The 17,695-nt window shown below is 60.1% G+C and overlaps 2 protein-coding genes across 4 annotated transcripts; one reads left to right on the plus strand and one right to left on the minus strand.

Moving 5' to 3' along the window:
* The first annotated feature begins 2,707 nt into the window (after window positions 1-2,707).
* On the plus strand, window positions 2,708-5,290 carry PGAM2 (phosphoglycerate mutase 2). Its single transcript, XM_059656009.1, has 3 exons — window positions 2,708-3,178; window positions 3,291-3,471; window positions 5,090-5,290. The coding sequence occupies exons 1-3, from the start codon at window positions 2,765-2,767 to the stop codon at window positions 5,254-5,256; spliced, it is 762 nt and encodes a 253-aa protein (XP_059511992.1). The 5' UTR covers window positions 2,708-2,764; the 3' UTR covers window positions 5,257-5,290.
* Window positions 5,291-6,389: 1,099 nt separating this feature from the next.
* DBNL (drebrin like) lies at window positions 6,390-16,726 on the minus strand. Of its 3 annotated transcripts, none has more exons than XM_059656018.1 (13): window positions 16,585-16,726; window positions 12,868-12,923; window positions 11,403-11,515; window positions 10,950-11,024; window positions 10,020-10,166; window positions 9,384-9,461; window positions 8,911-9,059; window positions 8,791-8,836; window positions 8,515-8,599; window positions 8,022-8,117; window positions 7,816-7,928; window positions 7,484-7,580; window positions 6,390-7,130 (listed from the first exon to the last, which is right to left on the minus strand). In XM_059656018.1, the coding sequence occupies exons 1-13, from the start codon at window positions 16,665-16,667 to the stop codon at window positions 6,991-6,993; spliced, it is 1,278 nt and encodes a 425-aa protein (XP_059512001.1). In that variant the 5' UTR covers window positions 16,668-16,726; the 3' UTR covers window positions 6,390-6,990. The 3 variants fall into 3 exon arrangements, with proteins under 3 accessions (XP_059512001.1, XP_059512000.1, XP_059512002.1); XM_059656017.1 differs by having other exon boundaries at window positions 8,791-8,839; XM_059656019.1 differs by lacking the exon at window positions 8,022-8,117 and having other exon boundaries at window positions 8,791-8,839.
* Window positions 16,727-17,695: the final 969 nt, after the last annotated feature.

Consider the following 17,695-nt stretch of genomic DNA (forward strand, 5'->3'; position numbering starts at 1 on the left):
TTGTGGGTTGTGCTGCGCCAGCACGGCCATGGGTGAACCTGAGAGGGGGCCGTGAAGGATTTAGAAAAGACAGACAAGAGAAGAAAGCTGAGGCTGGGTGGGACGCTGTCCTCTCTGATGGAGAGACAGTGCCACAGCCTATAAGCCAAGTCTTTATAGCCAGATGCCACGAAGCAAGCCAAGGGCGTGGTTACAACGTTCTCCCCGGTTTCGAATCTACGCAGTTACATGCACCTGATCAAGCTCTGTTTCCTTGCTGCACCTCCTGCAGCCCACTTCACTCTGCCAGGTGGGGCCACAGGTTCGGGCCATAAGGTCAAGCTTACAACTGTAGCCTTTGGCTGTAATGGTGCTGGGAGGACTGTGCCCTCTCATTAGTCCGAGGCTTGAACCTGTCCAAACGCTGTAGCCGCTCTCCACAGCGGGTGCCTTTTATTTCCTTTTCTCACCTAACGGCCGTGGCCAAGACCATCATGTTCCTGATTTCAGTCCTTCACTGTTAGTACCGTTGTGGCCGCACGTGACAGTTCCGTCAACAGAGGACTGCAGGCACCACCGTGGCCCGTAGATCATAATGGAGCTGTGCTTCCTATGAAAAATGGAAGGAAAAAAATAAAAATAAAAAATAAAGAAATGGAAGGAGATGTGTTTCAAAAGAAATTATTTTCTCTGATGGGAGCAACATCTGTGGGGCTGGCAAGTTCCCTCTCACAGCACCTCAATTTTGGGTGCACGGGTTGTACCCTGATCAGGCAGCCACCGGCCTGTTTGTGCCCAGAGGAACCTTCCTCCCGCTTCCTGTTCAGAGGACTCTCAGCTCAATGGTCCCCAGGGTGCATGGCTGTGCATTCTTTGTGGGGGGCCCTATACAACGACTCAGTCCAAGGAGCCACCCTGACAAGTCGGTGCCACTGCCATTCAGTGAGAGCTCTCTGTGCTGTGGAAGTATTTTCAGGTTGCAATGAAATAAATGTTATGTCTTCTAGCAATTCAGTGTTTGAGAGAACCATGTGTACAAGATGGGGTCAATGGAACAAAAAATAATTTTCAAAGTCAAAACATTGAGTTCTCAGTTCTACACCTTCTCCATGTTACATGCCCTCTTTTTTTTTTTTTTTTTTTTTTTAAATGAATACTATAGGCCCTGGCCAGGTAGCTCAGTTGGTTAGAGCATCGTCCCAATACACCGAATTGTAGTTTCGATCCCTGGTCAGGGCACATACAAGAAGCAACCAATGAAAGCATAAATAAGTGGAACAACAAATTGATGTTTTTCTCTCTGAAAATCAATATAGTATGTGTTCAGAGTTAAGTTGTTCTCCACCTAAAATAGACTGTTATAAGATGTTCCATGTAAGCCTCATGGTAGCTACAAAGCCAGAACCTATAACAGGTACATACAGCGCAATCCAGGTGTTCCACTGCAGAACAAGATACGTCACAGGAAGAGAGCAAGAGGCCAAGGAAGAAACCAAGGAATCACAAAACAACTAGGAGAAATTAATCAAATAGCAGTGATTACGTCAAATGTAAATGGGCTAAATTCTCTAATCAAAAGATGTAGAGCTCGACCAACATGGCTCAGCGGTTGACTATCAACCTAGGAACCAGGAGGTCACAGTTTGATTCCTGGTTCAGGGCACATGTCTGGGTTGCAGGCTCGATCCCCAGTGTGGGGCGTGAGTAGACAGCCAATCAATGATTCTCATCGTTGATGTTTCTATCTCCCTCTCTCTCCCTGAAATCAATTTTATATATATGTAATAATATATCTATATAGCAGAGCAGCTGAATAGATTATAAAAACAAGACCCACCTGTGTGCTGCCTGTGAGCGATTCGCTTCAGCTTTAAGGACACACTGAGAAAGTGAAGGGATGGAAAACAATACTTCATGCAAATGGAAGCCAAAAGGAGCAGGACTATACCTACATCAGACAAAACCGGCTTTATCCAAAGTCTCTAAGGGGACAGAGAAGGTGGTTACATAATAAAGGGGTCAATCCAGCAAGAGAACGTAACACAGGGGCACCGACATAGATGAGCACACACTACCAGACCCGAGGGAGAAAGGACGGGGTACAGACCAGCAGGACTTCCGAACTCCCCTCTCCACCATGGGTAGATCATCCAGACAGAAGATGAGGAAAGTTTGGGCTTAAACAACACAGTCCACACACGTGTACATTCACACATAGGCCCATGCACACATGCAGGCACATGCAACACAGACATGAGTGCAGCACACAGGCACGTACGCACAGTGCACACACCTGCACAGCCCCCCTTGACTCCAGGTGCTTCCTCACAGCATGCGGGTGGGCTCCCAGCTGTGCGCAGGGACAGGAGGAAGCCGGGGTGGGGGTGGGGGGTAGGGGGGAGGGGAGACTTTGTGCCTGTGTCGTGTGCCAGGCCCCTGGGAGGGGGGTCCCTGGAGAGACCTTGTTTCCGCTGTGCCCACCCCTCAGGCTGGTCCAGGCCAGGGCTTCCGTCCTTCACGCCCAGCCCTGCCCAGCAGCCGTGTCCGCCCCCACACCCCCTGGGCTCTGGACATAGTGGCTGTGGAACTATTTTAAGTCCATCTCGGCCCACCCTCCCCTGAGAGTCGGAGCGTTTGCTGCTGGCCACCTGCGGCTGCCTGTCGGTCTGGAATGCAGATTGGCAGTTGGCCGGGTGGGGGTGGGGAGGAACTGTTATAAAGCTGGTGCCAGGGCAGAGGCAGCTGTCCTCCTCGGGAGCCTGCCACGGTCCCCAGCACCGCAGCCATGTCCACCCACCGCCTGGTGATGGTCCGGCATGGCGAGAGCACCTGGAACCAGGAGAACCGCTTCTGCGGCTGGTTTGACGCGGAGCTGAGTGAGAAGGGGGCCGAGGAGGCCAGGCGGGGGGCCCAGGCCGTCAAGGATGCCAAGATGGAGTTTGACATCTGCTACACGTCGGTGCTGAAGCGGGCCATCCGCACACTCTGGACCATCCTGGAAGGCACGGACCAGATGTGGCTGCCGGTGGTGCGCACCTGGCGTCTCAACGAGCGGCACTACGGGGGCCTGACGGGCCTCAACAAGGCGGAGACGGCCGCCAAGCACGGGGAGGAGCAGGTGAAGATCTGGAGGCGCTCCTTCGACATCCCGCCTCCCCCCATGGACGAGAAGCACCCTTACTACAGCATCATCAGCAAGGTGGGCCACTCAGGGTGCCCGAGGGCAAGCCTGGGGCCAGGGGCCTTGGGAAGGGGCGGCCAGGTGGGGGGCCGGCTGCTGGGAATGTGAACTGTGCTGTGGACACCCCCAGGAGCGCCGGTACGCAGGCCTGAAGCCTGGGGAACTGCCCACCTGTGAGAGCCTCAAGGACACCATCGCCCGGGCCCTGCCCTTCTGGAACGAGGAGATCGCCCCCCAGATCAAGGCCGGCAAGAGGGTGCTCATCGCTGCCCACGGGAACAGCCTGCGGGGCATCGTCAAGCACCTGGAAGGTGAGGCCCACCTCACGTGGGACGTGGGTGGGGTGGGAGAGTGACCCCGGGCCCTGAACCTGCCCAGCTCGCATTTCAGCAGGTGCCCACTGCCTGGCTGAGGCAGCTCTGCAGGCCTCAGGGCCAGGGAGGAGCTTTCCAATGGAATTGAAAAGGGAGGGTTGGGCAAACCATGTAGCAAACAGCTTTGTAGGATTTTGGTTGCATTTCTGTGCATGTACGGGGACACTGTGTCGTTCCCTTCTGAAGACTGAAGGTGGAAAGGCCTCCCACTCTGACCCAGGCCAGGCCCTGCACAGGGGCTGAGGCCCCGAGCCACCCAGCTTCCTGGACGTGCGCCCTGGGCAGGTGGGGGTGCTGGGGTGGGTCTTGCCAGGAAAAGCAGGGCTGTCTGGCTCCAAACCCGGCTTTGCTGTGTGTCCCTGGTCCAGTCGTGTCACTTGGTGGGCCTCGACCACCTTCTGGGGCCGTGACGGCGAACCTTCCGAGCTCGGCGTGTCAGCGTTTTGAAAAACCCTAACTTCACTCTGGTGCTGTGTCACATGTAGAAATTTTTTGATATTTGCAACCAGAGTAAAACAAAGACTTATGTTTTTGATATTTATTTTACATATTTAAATGCATAATCAACCAAAACAATGAGTTCGCGTGTCACCTCTGACACGCGTGTCACAGGTTTGCCATCACTGCTCTGGTACTGCTGGCTGCTGGACGTGGGCCCAGGGCAAAGCCCTGCCCCTGCCCCAGCTCCACCCACTCAGGCAGAGGTGAGACCACTCCAGAGGGTGCAGTTGTGCAGCAGCCTGCAGACCCCAGGCTCACAGCTAGGCTCCTGCTGAAGCGCACGGCGGCTCTCCTGGGGCTTCCTTGGCGAACGACCCTGACAGGACCTGGCCCTCCAGGAGTTCCAGACAGCGGGACGGTCTGTTAGCCTCTGATGGCCTTCAAGTTTGGGATCAAGAAGAGAGGAAGGGAGGTGGGGTGGTGGGCAGCTGCCAGAGCAGACAGGCCGGCCCGGAGGCCTGGCCAGCTCCTGTCCTGCCCAGGATGCCAGGTCCCGCAGACCCCTCAGTGGGCACCGAGCCCAGCAGGCGGACAGACGATGCCCCCTCGTGCCAGCATGCTGGGATCTCCACTGCTGGGAACTCGACTCCTCGCTTCCTGGGGGTGGAAATACCAAAGGGCGAGCTATTCCAGGCTGGGCCGGCGGGAGGCAGTCGGGTCGAGTTTCCTCAGAAAACACAGCCTTCTGCCTGGCACAGCCTCTGCCCGCCGCGGCCCCAGGGACCCCCTGCTGTCCCTCGCCCACCCTGTTGGGCAGCAGCACCCCTGCTCCCCTGCTCGGGAAGCCCCACCTTAGCACTCCCCGTAACAGAAAGGCTAATGTCCCAACTGGACCAAGCACTGGCCATCTGGCCGGAGTCCACACTGGGCCAGCCCTTGGCTTTGCTGGCTATTTCTGTAGCCTCGTCTCCGGTCTGCTCTGACCTTCTCAGGCACACGTCTCCAGCCCCGCGGTTGGCAGGGAGGCCGTGCCGGCCGGCCAGCCCTGGCTCGCAAAGGTCAGCAGCTGGTGGGCAGGCCAGCAGGGTTGAGGCCTTTGGTTCCTCCCACCCAGGGATGTCGGAGCAGGCGATCATGGAGCTGAACCTGCCCACGGGGATCCCCATTGTGTACGAGCTGGACCACGCCCTGAAGCCCACCAAGCCCCTGCGGTTCCTGGGCGACGAGGAGACCGTTCGCAAGGCCATGGAGGCTGTGGCTGCCCAGGGCAAGGCCAAGTGAAGCGTCCGCTCCGGCAATAAAGGCATCTCCCCCACCTTGCGTCCAGCGTGGCCCGCGTGCCCAGCGCTCACTCAGGGCCGAGACGCACAAACGCTGCCCAAGGGGCGCCTGGCCCCACCTGTCTTCCCAGCCCATTGTGTGTGGGGCCCTGGCCCCCATCCCTGTCCATGAGGTGGCTCTAACAAGTCCCTGTGGTGACCCCCAAAGCAAGAGACCCGCTTGGTAACTGCTCTAGGGCAGTGGTCAGCAAACTCATTAGTCAACAGAGCCAAATATCAACACTACGATTGACATTTCTCTTGAGAGCCAAATTTTTTAAACTTGAACTATATAGGTAGGTACATTGTTATTAACTTAATTAGGGTCCTCCTAAGGCCTAGGAAGAGCCACACTCAAGGAGCCAAAGAGCCGCATGTGGCTCATGAACCGCAGTTTGCCGACCACGGCTGTAGGGCAGTGATGGCGAACCTTTTGAGCTCGGCGAGTCAGCATTTTGAAAAACCCTAACTTAACTCTGGTGCCGTGTCACCTATAGAAATTTTTTGGTATTTGCAACCATAGTAAGACAAAGACTTACATTTTTGATATTTATTTTATAGATTTAAATGCCATTTAACAAAGACAAATTAACCAAAAAAATGAGCTCGCATGTCACCTCTGACACGCGTGTCGTAGGTTCGCCATCACTGCTCTAGGGAGTCTAAGTGACCTGGCCGGCTCCCTGTAGATGCTTGTCCTCTGCTGTCCCCGAGTCCCTCTGCCTGGGACACGCCCACAGATGGCCTCAAAACCGGGGACACCTGACTCATGGGGCCTCCAGAGCTGGGGTGGGAGAGAAATCAGTGAGGCCTGCCTGCAGCCTGGCCTGCTCAAGGGCCACACAGGGCGGGCCACCTGCTTCCACCTGGGGCCTCCTCAGTACAGCCTCCACCCAGGGCACACAGGAAGTGGACGCTCCCCGTGTCACTGGGTGCCAGGCGCCTCTCTGCATGCGCGCGTGCGCACACACACACGCACACGCACACGCCCTGTGGAAGGGACAGGGCAGGCCCTCAGCCCTCCCAGAGAACAAGTGCAGGAGGCTCACTTCACTCACATCTTAACCTTTTTTATTTTTTGTTTTTTCTTGATGAGAGAGAGAGAGAGAGAGAGAGAGAGAGAGAGAGACTTCAGTCACATCTTAATCTTTATGCCTCGTCCAGGTGGCTGCAGCACTCCCAGACACCAGGAAGGTGGGTCTCACCCGGGGCCGCCAGGCTGTCACGGCATCGGAGCTGGGGCCTGGGTGGGCAATGCTGACTCCACGAACAGAGGTGGGGGCAGGGGAGTCTGGGACAGGGGGAGACGGCAGGTGTCGCCACGGGGCAGCAGGCAAGAGCACACAGCACAGATGTGTTTACCGCTGCGCCCAGGTACTCAGGGGCCTTGCTGTCCCATCCCCAGTGCCCAGAGCCAGGCAGGGGACAGAGGAGCAGGAGCACGGAGCAAGACCCAGACCAGCTGCTGCTGCCAGCGCTGCCAAGTCCACGACTCGGCTCCCCAACCACCACCCCTCAGAGCTGCAGGGAACAGGAAAGGCAGAGGCCCCTGCTGTGGGGGCTGCTGGAAGCGTGTGGGAACCACTGGGTTATTGCTGCATTTGCGGCCCATGCCAGAAAGAGGATGGGGTGCAGTGTCACGCCACCACCTCCAGCAGTAAGGCCACGTGGGGCGGGGACGAGGCCACAGGCAGCCTCACTCAATGAGCTCCACGTAGTTGGCAGGAAACATGCCAAAGTGGCCATCGGGCCCGTAGCCGCGCCACCAGCCTTCATCGATCACCTCGATGCCCGTGATGAGGTTCTCGGGGTCAAAGGAGATCTCGGTCTCATCCGCTGAAAGGAGGGGAGCCCGAAGCTGCACTGGGAGCCCCAGGCACCCGCCCACCCGTCCCCACACTGTGCCAGGGGCCTTTCCCTACGCACCTTCCCCTAGGGCCTGGCTCCGGGCCTGTCCCAGCCAAAGGCTGCAGACAGCACTTCCTCCCGCACCAAGGCCACCCCCAGAGCCACCTCTCAGTCACACCTTCAGCCTCTACGACGAGGCGGGCACAGGGGAGTCACGCTGTGGATGAAGAGCTGCCTAGGACCCACATAGAGGCCTGCTCCTCTCTCGCCCTCCTGCCTTCTGACACCCCTGGGGCTGCCCCCCTGAGGAGCCTGTGGCCGGGGATGGGTTGGCACAGTACCTGCCTGGTAGTCGTACAGGGCCCGGGCACAGAGTCCCTTCCCGCTCAGCCCGGGGTAGTGGTCCACATGCACAGAGCCAGGGTCCTGCTGCTCCCCCTGTGCGGACCGGAAAGAAGTCTGGGTCCTGGCTCCCTTGGCTGTGCCCCAGGCCAGGCCTCAGGGAGCTCACAGTGCTCCCCACCCAGAACCTCCCACACAGCGGTGCTTGCCACCCAGCTTATCATCGCACAAGCGGCTCCAAATTTAAGGCAGTGAGCCTCCCAGGTGTGGCTGGGGAGGCTGTCTCAGGGCCCAGGTCCTCGCAGCCCTGACCCAGGTGCAGGGAACCCACCATGGGGGGCTCCTCGTAGAGGGTCTCCTGCTCTGGGGGCTCCTCGTACATGGCCTCCTCCTCCGCCTGCACCAGGCACTCGGGGACACTGGGCGCGGGCTCCTCACAGACACCTGCAAGGGCAGTGCAGCCGGCTCGGACCCTGGGGAGGGAGAGGACACCCCGTCTGCCCCCACCCCAACCCCCAGGATGGCCCAGAGCCTTGCCTGCGCTGGGCCTTGAGGCGGCGTGAGCCCTCTCCCCACCGAGGGGGCTCTCTGGCTGGGGGAGCTGCCTCTGTAGGAAGGGGCTCCGCAGTTTGCCTGCAAATCGACAGTGAACAGGACTCACAGCGGCAGGGAGAACACAGCCCTGATCTCTCTGGACCCTGCTCACCCGCCGGGACGGAATGGGGACTCTCTCCCTGCAGCCCCTGGGGGCATGCGCAGTGCGGAGAGCTGGCTGGAGGACGAGGCCTGTGTCCTCTGGGGGCCAGAGAGGTGACTGCTGTGGGCCCCTGGGACCCAGCTGACAGCCAAGTGTGATCTCTACCAGGGCTTATGGGGCCGGGGCTGGAGGTCCCATCCTCTCCTCCAGGTCTGGCTCTGCAGGAGGTCAGGGCAGATGCTGTCCTCACGCACAAGTGCTCCTGGTCACTCGTCCCTACACGTCCCTCACCTGGCCCTGCTCAGGACAGGGCCAGGCACAGAGAGCTCTCACCTGGCTGGGGGCTGGAGGTGGGTGCGGTGGACACGGCTCTCTCCTTCTGCATGAACATCTCCCGAGGTGACTGCTGACCAGGCTCCTGGGGGCACGCACAGCCCCAGGGTGAGCGGGAACCTGAGCCTGCCCACCTCCCGCAGTGCTGGGGCTCACAGCCTCCCCGGGACCGGGTGCGGTGCGCCCACACATCCCAGGTTCCCACCTGCAGGGCAGCTCGCAGCGGGTGGCCTCCACCCAGTGCGGGACGGGCCCTCCGGTGTGAGCACCCCTCACCTGTTCCTCTCTGCTCCTCGAAACCACTTCCTGCTGCTCAGATTTCCTGCTGGGAGGGCAGAGGGCAGCGCTGAGCCTCTGCCTGCTGACCACGGGCAGCCCCATCTCCCCGGGGCTCACCTCTGCCTGGCCTCCTGGCCCTGCTCCTGGTAGCGCTGCTCCCGGAGGGCGGCCTCCCGCAGCTCCCGCTCCCGGCGCTCCTGCTCCAGCTGCTGCCGCTCCTGCTCCGCCCGCCGCTTCTCCTGGGCCCGCCGCTGCTCCTCCTCCTCCTGCAGGGAGCGTGCTCAGCCCAACCCAGCGCAACCCTAGCCTCCTCACTTAACCCGCTAACCCCTGGGGTTAGCACGCACGAGAACATGGCACCAGTTTTTTGTTTAATTTTATCTTTATTGTTGAAAGTATTACAGACGTCCCCCTCCTCTCCCAACGCCCCCCACCAGGCCTTCACCACACTACTGTCTGTGCCCATGGGTTATTCTAGGAGCCTGTTATGAGAAAACCGGCAGAGAGAGAGTGACGTGCTTATTCCGTGCCTGGCGCACACTGGACGCTCCACAAATGCCCGCAATCATTGTTGCGCTGGCAGCACTCACCTCTGCTTTGGCCCAGAAGCTGTCTTTGCCGAACCTCTTGATCTCTGACACGGCATTGGTCTTCTGGTACACGGAGCCCTGCGGGGACGGGGACAGAGCGCAGGGCCCAGGCAGGGACTGTCAGGACAGCACCCGGCAGACGCAGTGTCCCCAGCCCAGCGCCCGAAGGAGGCTGATAGCAGGTTGGCCTGAAGGCCTTGGACACGGCTGAGCAGGGAGGTGCAGCCCACACAGCAGGGTGGGTCTCTGGCTGCGCCAGGCCCTGTGGGTAAAACCAGGGCAGGTCTAGGGCTTACCTCTAGCCAGGAGCCATTCCTAGGAGGATGGCCCCCCAGCTGCAGACAGCTGACCACCATGGCAGCGCCCACCACATCCCTATGGACCCCTGCTTACTGTCAGGGGTCTCGGCTCTCCACCCAGCACCAAGGCCACAGGCCCACAGGCGTCTGCCCCGGCTAGGAGGGGCCTGCCCCGTCTGCCACTTGTTCCCCCATGGCAGCCACCACACAGGACACACTGGTGCTGTGGCCTGGAGACCAGGCAGGCAGGAGACAACCCGAGGGATCAGGTGCCGAGGTCGAGGCAGCCGTCTGGTCGCTGGGAATGCCCCCCACCCACGGCCCCAGCTCCACTCACCACTGGGGCCTGGGGGCCCATGTCCTGGAAGCGGCTACTCTCCCTGTGGAAAGTGTAGTTGGCACCCGAGGCCCTGGCCACCTTCTGCATGATACACTCAGGCTCCACGTCCTCCTCGGCCCTCGCATTGATGGTCACGTGGGCGCCCTGCAGTGAGAACAGTTGCTGCAGTTCCGGGAAAGACCACATGCCTTCCTGCAGGTTAGGACCCTGTCTTGATCGCGCGCGAGGCCCTAGTGTCTGAAGCGTGTCCTGTGGCTCTGCCTTGAGCAGATGGCTCAGGCCACAGAGGGTTCTTTCTCATCAGTGACACCAGCCCTGACAGACGTGTAGAAGCCAGCACACATCATCTACACGGGCCACTGACTGCGGAGGAGCCAGCTATGGCCTCTGCCTGTCACCAAACACCCAGTGACCCTCTCTTCCAGCTCCTAGCTGGAGAAATGGAGGCACATCCGAGGAAGTGTTGGCAGAACTGGAAATCGAAGTCCCAGGTCTCCTTGCTAGTGACCAAGGAAATGCAGTCACCTGACCCTCAAAAACAAATGCTTTTGAAACCACACAAGGTTCCATTTATGACTGACATGCAGAAACGGATGGGAACCAGTGCATCGAGGGGACATGTGTGGGCACGGCAATCCCCTGCCTCCTCAAACCCCAGCATCATGGCTGGGTCCTGTTCACAGCACTCAGGAGGCCGGCAGGAGCAAGGCCTGCCAGGACCAGCTCCCGCCCGCACGGTGCTCCTAGTCCTCGGCCCCGCCTCCCCTGAAGCCATCCCCGGCCCCTCTGCACACTCGCTGAGCAGCCTCCGTCACCCCGAGGCCCAGACAGAGCAGGACGTGGGGCACACCTCCACTCTGACTGTGGGTCCCAGCGCTCCCGCCGCGCGCACGGGCTGAGGAACAGGCCCTGCAGGGACAGCCTCACCTTCAGGAAGCCGGCCATGGTGCTGACGTGGTTGGCGCACACCCCCTTCCGCACATCGTTCACGCCCTCGCCCGTCTGCAACACAACACACCCAGCGTGACCTACCCATGCCCTAAAGCCACTGCCCTCCTAGGGATCGGCAGGTTGCTGGGGCAGCTTCCATATGGGGCATGGACAATCCTCGTCCCCACCAGCCCGCCCTGCACTACCAGAGCCCCCCGGCCTTTCTCCAAGCCCTCAGCTCCCAGGGGATGAGAACAGGGTGTCCTGTGGTCGCTGGTACTTCATTCTGCAGGAGTATTTCTGGGCTCGGAGGGAGCGGGGGCCCTCTCTGGGCCACAGTGAACCAGCCCTCGGCTGTGAACTCTCCTCTGCTCCAATCACTCAGGGCGGGAGGGAAAGAGAGCTTCCCGGTCACACTTAGACGGGACCTGAGCCCCAGGTTTCACATACCCAGTTGATGAGGACAAACTTGGGCAGGCCAGAGTTGGGGTCCTTCACCCTGCAGAACGCGTACATCACCTTCCCGCTGTTGAGCTCCTCCACCACCTCCTCCAGGCCCCCCTCTGCAGCAGTCACAGGAGGGTCACAGGCAGCAGGCACCCCGCCCACCCAGCACCCCACCCACCAGGAAAGGAAGCCCAAGCTGCCTCCTGCATCAGAGTAAGATCCTGGCCTGAAGGGCGAGCCGGCGGATGCAGGACCGTGCTGACGAAACTCCGGTGACTTTTATCGCACTAGTGTAAACACCATTTTGTAAAATAGAAATGAGCCCTGGTTGGTGTGGCTCAGCAGTTGGAGTGTCAGCCTGTGCACTGAATGGTCACATATCTGATTCCTGGTCAAGGGCATGTACCTGTGTAGCAGGTTCGATCCCCAGCCCTGGTCAGGGTGTGTACAGGAGGCAACCCATCGATGTGTCTCTCTCATGTCAATGTTTCTCTCTCCCCGTGCCTCCCTTCTTTCCTGGACCCCACAAAGGGCCCTGCCCATGTGGTTGCCCAGACTACAGGGCCACCTTGGAGGGCTGGGAGCAGACAGGACCGACCCTCAGGGCTCAGCTCTTAGATGCTCGCAGGAAGTGACGGGGCAGGAAGGGCTGCCCAAGACGTTCTCTCTGGACCCCGAGACCGAGGCCCACCATGTGCTAGGGTTTGTGGCTCTCACCTGCCTTGCACACCTCCCCAAATTGTGAAGAGGGGGTCAACTGCTAAACCCTGCAACTGTCGCCCGTGGCATCCCAGCACCACGGGCGTCCCAGCGCATGAGGCCACCGCAGTGGCAGTCTTTCTGGAAAGAGGGCCGTGGGGAAGGTGCTGGAGAGAGGGAGGGCTCTCTACCAACAAATCCTCAGAACCAGCCACTGGGGGCAAAGCTGTGCCTGGCCCAGGTCAGGGAGCTGGCCTCGAGCACACGAAGCCAGGCACCCCTGGGGGCTGCAGCTCACCCCACCCCCACCAACTCTGGCCAGGGGAGACCTCCTTATAAGACTGCCCGCGGACACGCATGCCAACAGTATTTTCCAGGTCACCCCGTCCCAGCTGAGCATGGGCACTGTTGCTGGGGGAGTGCCTGCAGACAGGCAACCATCAGATGGGGGGGAGGGAAAAGTGCGTCTGCTCTTCCTCCTCCCCCTCCAGCCCAGGCCACTGTGAGCTCTCCCAGCTACAACACAGGGCAGCCCTGCCTAGCACCTCAGGCCAAGAACATGGAGGAGGGCTTACTTTTACTTGGAAACCCCCGAAACACCCCCATCCTGCCTGATCAGGGGCCAGAGAACTCCTCAACACTGCCTGCCCAAGCCCTCCTGCTGCTGGGAGGGCTTAGATGCCACTGGAGCTGGGGCCCTGACAGCCACTCTCCCTCCACCCCCTCACCCTCCCTCCGGGAGCCCCTGGATCCCCCTGGCCATACTCACCCCCAGTGCCAGCCACACGGATGTCATTGCTGTTGCCTTCATAGGTAAACAGAGCCCTGAAACAAAGCAGGGGGGCTCTGTAGCCAGCACCGAGGGCACTGTCTGCCGTCATCCCTGACAGCTCAGCATGGCCGTCTCTGTGGGCCAACACGGGCCCCACCGTGACCCACTGTGCCTGCCGAAGTGTGGCCTTCTCAGCTCTGAAGCTGCAACGATGCTGGCCTGCCTGACCATAGGGGCGTGTGAGCGATGGACCGAAGACGAGAGCATACATCCACTCTGAGGAAGGCTGAGCCCAAGGAGTTATGGCAACTTTTTACACATGCACGCGTGAAATACTCGCCTGGCTGCCAGGTGTGTGAATTTGAAAAGACAAAGACACCTGCACATTCCTGAACCCCAAGCACAAAGGAGAAGCAGGAAGGAGGGATTGGCACCAGGCCCCTGGGAGGGTGCTGCCCCCTGGGCACGTCTGCCGTCTTCTGGGGCCTGCAGGCTGGTGCAGCAGGTCTGTCTGGGTCGTGACTCCCCTGACAAAAAAATGTGCAACACCAGAAACCACAGAGGTCATGACTCAGCATGGCACCTGGTCCTCAGGGGACAGGCTCCTGTGGGGGCAAGATCTAGACCAGTGGTTCTCAACCTTGGCTGCACATTAGAATCACATGGGAATCTTTTTAAAATCCTGATCTAGACCAACCAGAGTCTTCCCTCTGCACAGGTGACCCAGCCCACACCACTCTTCATCCTGTAAGACTAATTATTCATAAGAACTCTGGAAGAGATTTGGGCTTAAAAACATGTGCCCCAGAGGTGTTTAGGAAATAAGGTCAATTTTACTAAATGAGGGATACATATGGAAGGCTCCTTGCCAGAGCACAGGCCTGCTGAGCCAGCCGGACAGACCAGGATCCATGGCAATCAGTCTGACGGGAACCAAGTCAGCTCTTGCTCGGCTCCCCACGGCCTTGCTAACACCACTGGGCAGAGCTGCCTAGATCCAAGAAATTCGGAGGAAACGAAATTCGATCCAGGCCCAGGGGATCTGGTTGACAGGGAGGAACAAAGTTTCCCAGGAGAGGAGAGAGAATATGGAAGGAGAGAAAGAGGGACAAAGGAGACCTGGCAGGTGGTAGACCTCCCAGAGAACATTCTGGAAGAGGTGGCTTTCCGGTAGTGCAGCCACCAGCACCAACTCTGCAGGAGCCCAGCTCCAGGCCGTGCTGTCGGACAGCGAGTCGATGGGGAAACCTGGTCTAGCACGTCCTCTCCCCTACGGAGGAGAGAACGCTATTCCCCCTGAAGGCCACAGAAGGCAGGAGCACAGACCTGCAGCAGGGACAGCGATGGCGGCCCAGCCGGGCTCTTCCAAGAAGGGACACAGCAGCTCCCAAGAGCCACGCTCCGTGCCTGCCCCCATCCTCTGGCCTCTCGCCTTTCTACCCTGGGCTCCAGCCTTCGCCATTCTTGGATGTTCCAGTTCAGAGGCTCATTCCCACATTTCCTCAAGTCCCCCCTTCTTTCTGATGAACATGAAAAGAGGGGTTCCTGGCCTGTTCATGGCACATGAAGCATGGGGCACTGGACACCTTATAATCCAGTCATTCCTTCCAAACACACTGAGAACCAGCTGCCTGCTGGTGATGGGAGTGTAGCCACAAGAAAGCCTCCGAGGGGGACACACAGCAACACGAGCACTGCCAGGTGGAGGGGTGCAGGAGCTGACCCAGGCTGTGACCTAGGGAAGAATGGCCAGGGAGGACCAAGAAAAGAGCCAGGTGCAGAGCTGATGTCCCCACAGGCTCAGGGCCCGGCCCAGGATCACCCAGCGCTGCGAGCCGCACCGGAGACCCCCTCTTCTCGCGCTGATACCATCTTTCCTGTCTCCCTCATCCACCCTTCTTCTGAGCACTGACCACACACCACAGGCCTGCACCAGGGACAGACAGGGCCCACTATGCTGCTTCTGGAAAAGAGAAAGGCAACACAGGACCAAATGGGTCTGGAGAAGTTGGGAAAACGGGACCGCAGCCAGGGGCCGAGGCAGTGAGGAAGCCCCTGCAAAAAGGCCACTGGGGAGCTGAGAACAACTTTGGGGGGGGGGGCCCTGGGATGATGTGGAAGGGGGGCACTCCCAGCAGAAGAGGCAGCCACAGCAAGGGCTCTGAGGACGGATCAGCCTGCAAGTCTGAGGAAGAGAAAAGAGGAAGGGCCCCGGGAGTGACGGTGAGCAGCTGGGCAGGCAGGGCCTGTCAGCCAGGTGTGGAGTCTGGGCTTTATTGAATGAGCAGCGGCAGTCACTGCAGGGCTACAACAGGGAAGCGATTTCAGAGAGTGGGGACTTGCCGCACAGTGTCTGCTGACAATGATGGCAGAGGCCAGGGCACAGCCACTGGAGCCCAGGGGTGGGGAGGAGGCTGGTGAGATGGATGGGCTCTGATTGGTTAGGACAGCGGTCGGCAAACTGCGGCCCCTTGAGTGTGGCTCTTCCACAAAATACCACGTGCAGGTCCGCACGTACAGTGCGATTGAAACTTCGTGGCCACACACAAGGGGCCAAAGAGCCAAATGTGACTCGCGAGCCGCAGTCTGCCGACCACTGGGTTAGGAGGAAAGAGGAAGCTTGGCACCCTCAGAGGAGGGGGGGGCGGGGAGGGGGGGGTTGCAGGCAGCTCTGGGAAGAAGCTCAAGGAAAGGCTGAAACATGGGAGGCCTGAAGAGGGATCCCTGAACTACATCGTCCTCCAACCAGGGACAGTCGCTGAGAAAACAGGATAAAGAGAGGCCTGGAAGGCCCACAGGACACCCAGGAGTCCTCTAGGTAAGTCAGAAAGGGCTGCACCCGAGCACGCAAAGGAGCAACGCCCTTAACCGGGAGGACCGGCGAGGGCTGCAAAGTCAGGCTGCGCGAAAGCCACTTTGCTGGGCACCAGGGGAAGCAGCGAGGAGAAAGCAGCACTTGACAAGTGGAGACCGGTCCCAGCAGCGCAGCTGCACCCAGCGGGGCCCTGCCCCGAAGAGGGGCCTCTTAGTCCGCCACGCCTGGCATTTCTAACCGGACCGGCTCAGCGCCAGTCCGGGAAAACCATGTAAGCAAAGGGGCTGCCCAGTCACCCCAGAGACTCGGACCAGGCTTCCAGGGGCCATAAAGCCCCAACCTCAGGAGGTCAGGCCTCGCAGAGGAAGTGACCGGAGGTGGAGGTGGAGGTGGGGGTGGGGAGGACGGCAGCAGCACCGACAGGCAGCCCGCTCCCCTGGGCTCCGGCACAGGAAGGGGTCTCCTTGGAGAAAGGGAGGTGCTGACACCTACGTGCACATAGCAGGGACCCAACCCCCGACCTCTCTATTGGACGCCTCCGGGCAGGGCTCCGGTCCCGCCGGGCCGCCAGCCGCTCTCGGAGGCCCGTCCGGGGACTCAGCGTTTGCAAGAAGCCGGGCGTGGCTTCCGCTTTCTCAGGGGGCTGGGAGGTCCCGGCAGCAAAGCAGAAGCCGGCGCAGCCCCCGAGCGCGGCCGAGCGCGGAGTCCGGCCCGGAGAGCCAGGCCGAGGGGTGGGGAGGCCCAGGCGCACGCGGCGGGCACGGCGCCGGACCACCTCCCGGGCGCGGCGCAGGTGTGGGTGCACAGGTGAGCCCGCCCGACCCGCCCGTCCTCCCGCCCGCCCGTCCGCCCGCGGCCGCGTGGCTCCGCCCCGGCTCCCGCCCCGGCCCGGCGCCCACCAGTCGGTCGGGGACTTCTCGGCGACCACGCGCGCGTAGGCCTCCTGCAGCGCCGGCCCGTTCCGGCTCAGGTTCGCGGCCATGGCCCGGCTCGTCCCAGCGCCACGGCTTCCGGGCCCGCCCCGCCCCCGCGGCCGGAAGCCCCGCCCATCCCGCCGGAAAGCCCCGCCCAAGCAGGAAGTGGGCGGGGCCGCGCGACTCTCCTGGGGGCGCGGCCCCACGTCCTAACAGCGTCGCGGTGGGGTGAGGATTCCAACATAGGAACTTGGGGGATGCAGGCATTCAGACCGAAGCACCCAGTCAGAAAGAAACGCTGTTTTCAGAGCGTTCACCCACAGAAATGCCAATGACCAGGAAAGTCGTTTTCCTAAAACCCCAGGATTCCCTCTGCTCCCCCCCCACGTGGCCTCATGACTGCAGAGCTAGAGAAATGGAATCATTGCCCTAAAAAGAAACCTTGTTTATGCTGCGTGGTAAGTGGAATCCAGGAAACAAATACTTGACAGCTTGAGAGATGAGGAAAGCCTCATTGAGTCCCTGTGAGGGTTTGAACCGAGGCAGGAGGTGGGCGGGCTGCAGTCCTGGCCGGGGTCTGGCCCACAGGCCTTTGGGGGCAGTGGCTGCAGGGCCTCGAGCGCAGCCACCATCCAGGACAAGATGGCTCTCAGGAGGGTGAAGGCCCTCCTTCACTCAGGAGGAGGGCTCTCCAGCCACCTACCCTCTTGCCTGGAGGGTCTCTGGCTTCTCAGGTCGTGCCTGAACCCTCAGCCCAGCTTCCTGCTGTCAAGTGTGGGCTCCCAGGAACCAGCAGAGCCGCACGGAGGAACGGAGCATACAGGCAGCGGGGATTTCGAAGTTTCACAACTTTGCTGACATTTTAACCCCAAATTGTCAACAAATCCCTCTGTCCTTCCTGCTTCAGGATGAAGGCCTGCACTGCTGGGCACCTGACGCTGATGCAGAAATGGCCACACAAGGGTGGCAGCCCTGTCCTGAAGAGGGTGGGGAGTGAAGGTCTGGGAGCAGCAGCGAGAGGAAGGGGACAGCTTAAGGAAAATTAAGAAGCTGCTATCTAGGCTGATAGGTTTTGCAGATTCTTTATAGTTTTATG

This window comes from Myotis daubentonii, chromosome 10 (assembly GCF_963259705.1).
Source record: "Myotis daubentonii chromosome 10, mMyoDau2.1, whole genome shotgun sequence".
In the NCBI taxonomy this organism is placed as follows: Eukaryota; Metazoa; Chordata; class Mammalia; order Chiroptera; family Vespertilionidae; genus Myotis; species Myotis daubentonii.

What these genes read in the sequence shown, in the direction of transcription:
- DBNL (XM_059656017.1), bottom strand. Translation starts at nt 16,667, where the DNA reads ATGGCCGCGAACCTGAGCCGGAACGGGCCGGCGCTGCAGGAGGCCTAC. An exon ending in CCATGGCCGGCTTCCTGAAG is followed by an intron (nt 10,167 to 10,949) that starts GTGAGGCTGTCC and finishes TTCTCACTGCAG; the next exon opens with GGCGCCCACGTGACCATCAA. An exon ending in TGGGCCCCCAGGCCCCAGTG is followed by an intron (nt 9,462 to 10,019) that starts GTGAGTGGAGCT and finishes CCGTCCCCGCAG; the next exon opens with GGCTCCGTGTACCAGAAGAC.
- PGAM2 (XM_059656009.1), top strand. Translation starts at nt 2,765, where the DNA reads ATGTCCACCCACCGCCTGGTGATGGTCCGGCATGGCGAGAGCACCTGG. An exon ending in ACTACAGCATCATCAGCAAG is followed by an intron (nt 3,179 to 3,290) that starts GTGGGCCACTCA and finishes GGACACCCCCAG; the next exon opens with GAGCGCCGGTACGCAGGCCT. An exon ending in CATCGTCAAGCACCTGGAAG is followed by an intron (nt 3,472 to 5,089) that starts GTGAGGCCCACC and finishes CCTCCCACCCAG; the next exon opens with GGATGTCGGAGCAGGCGATC.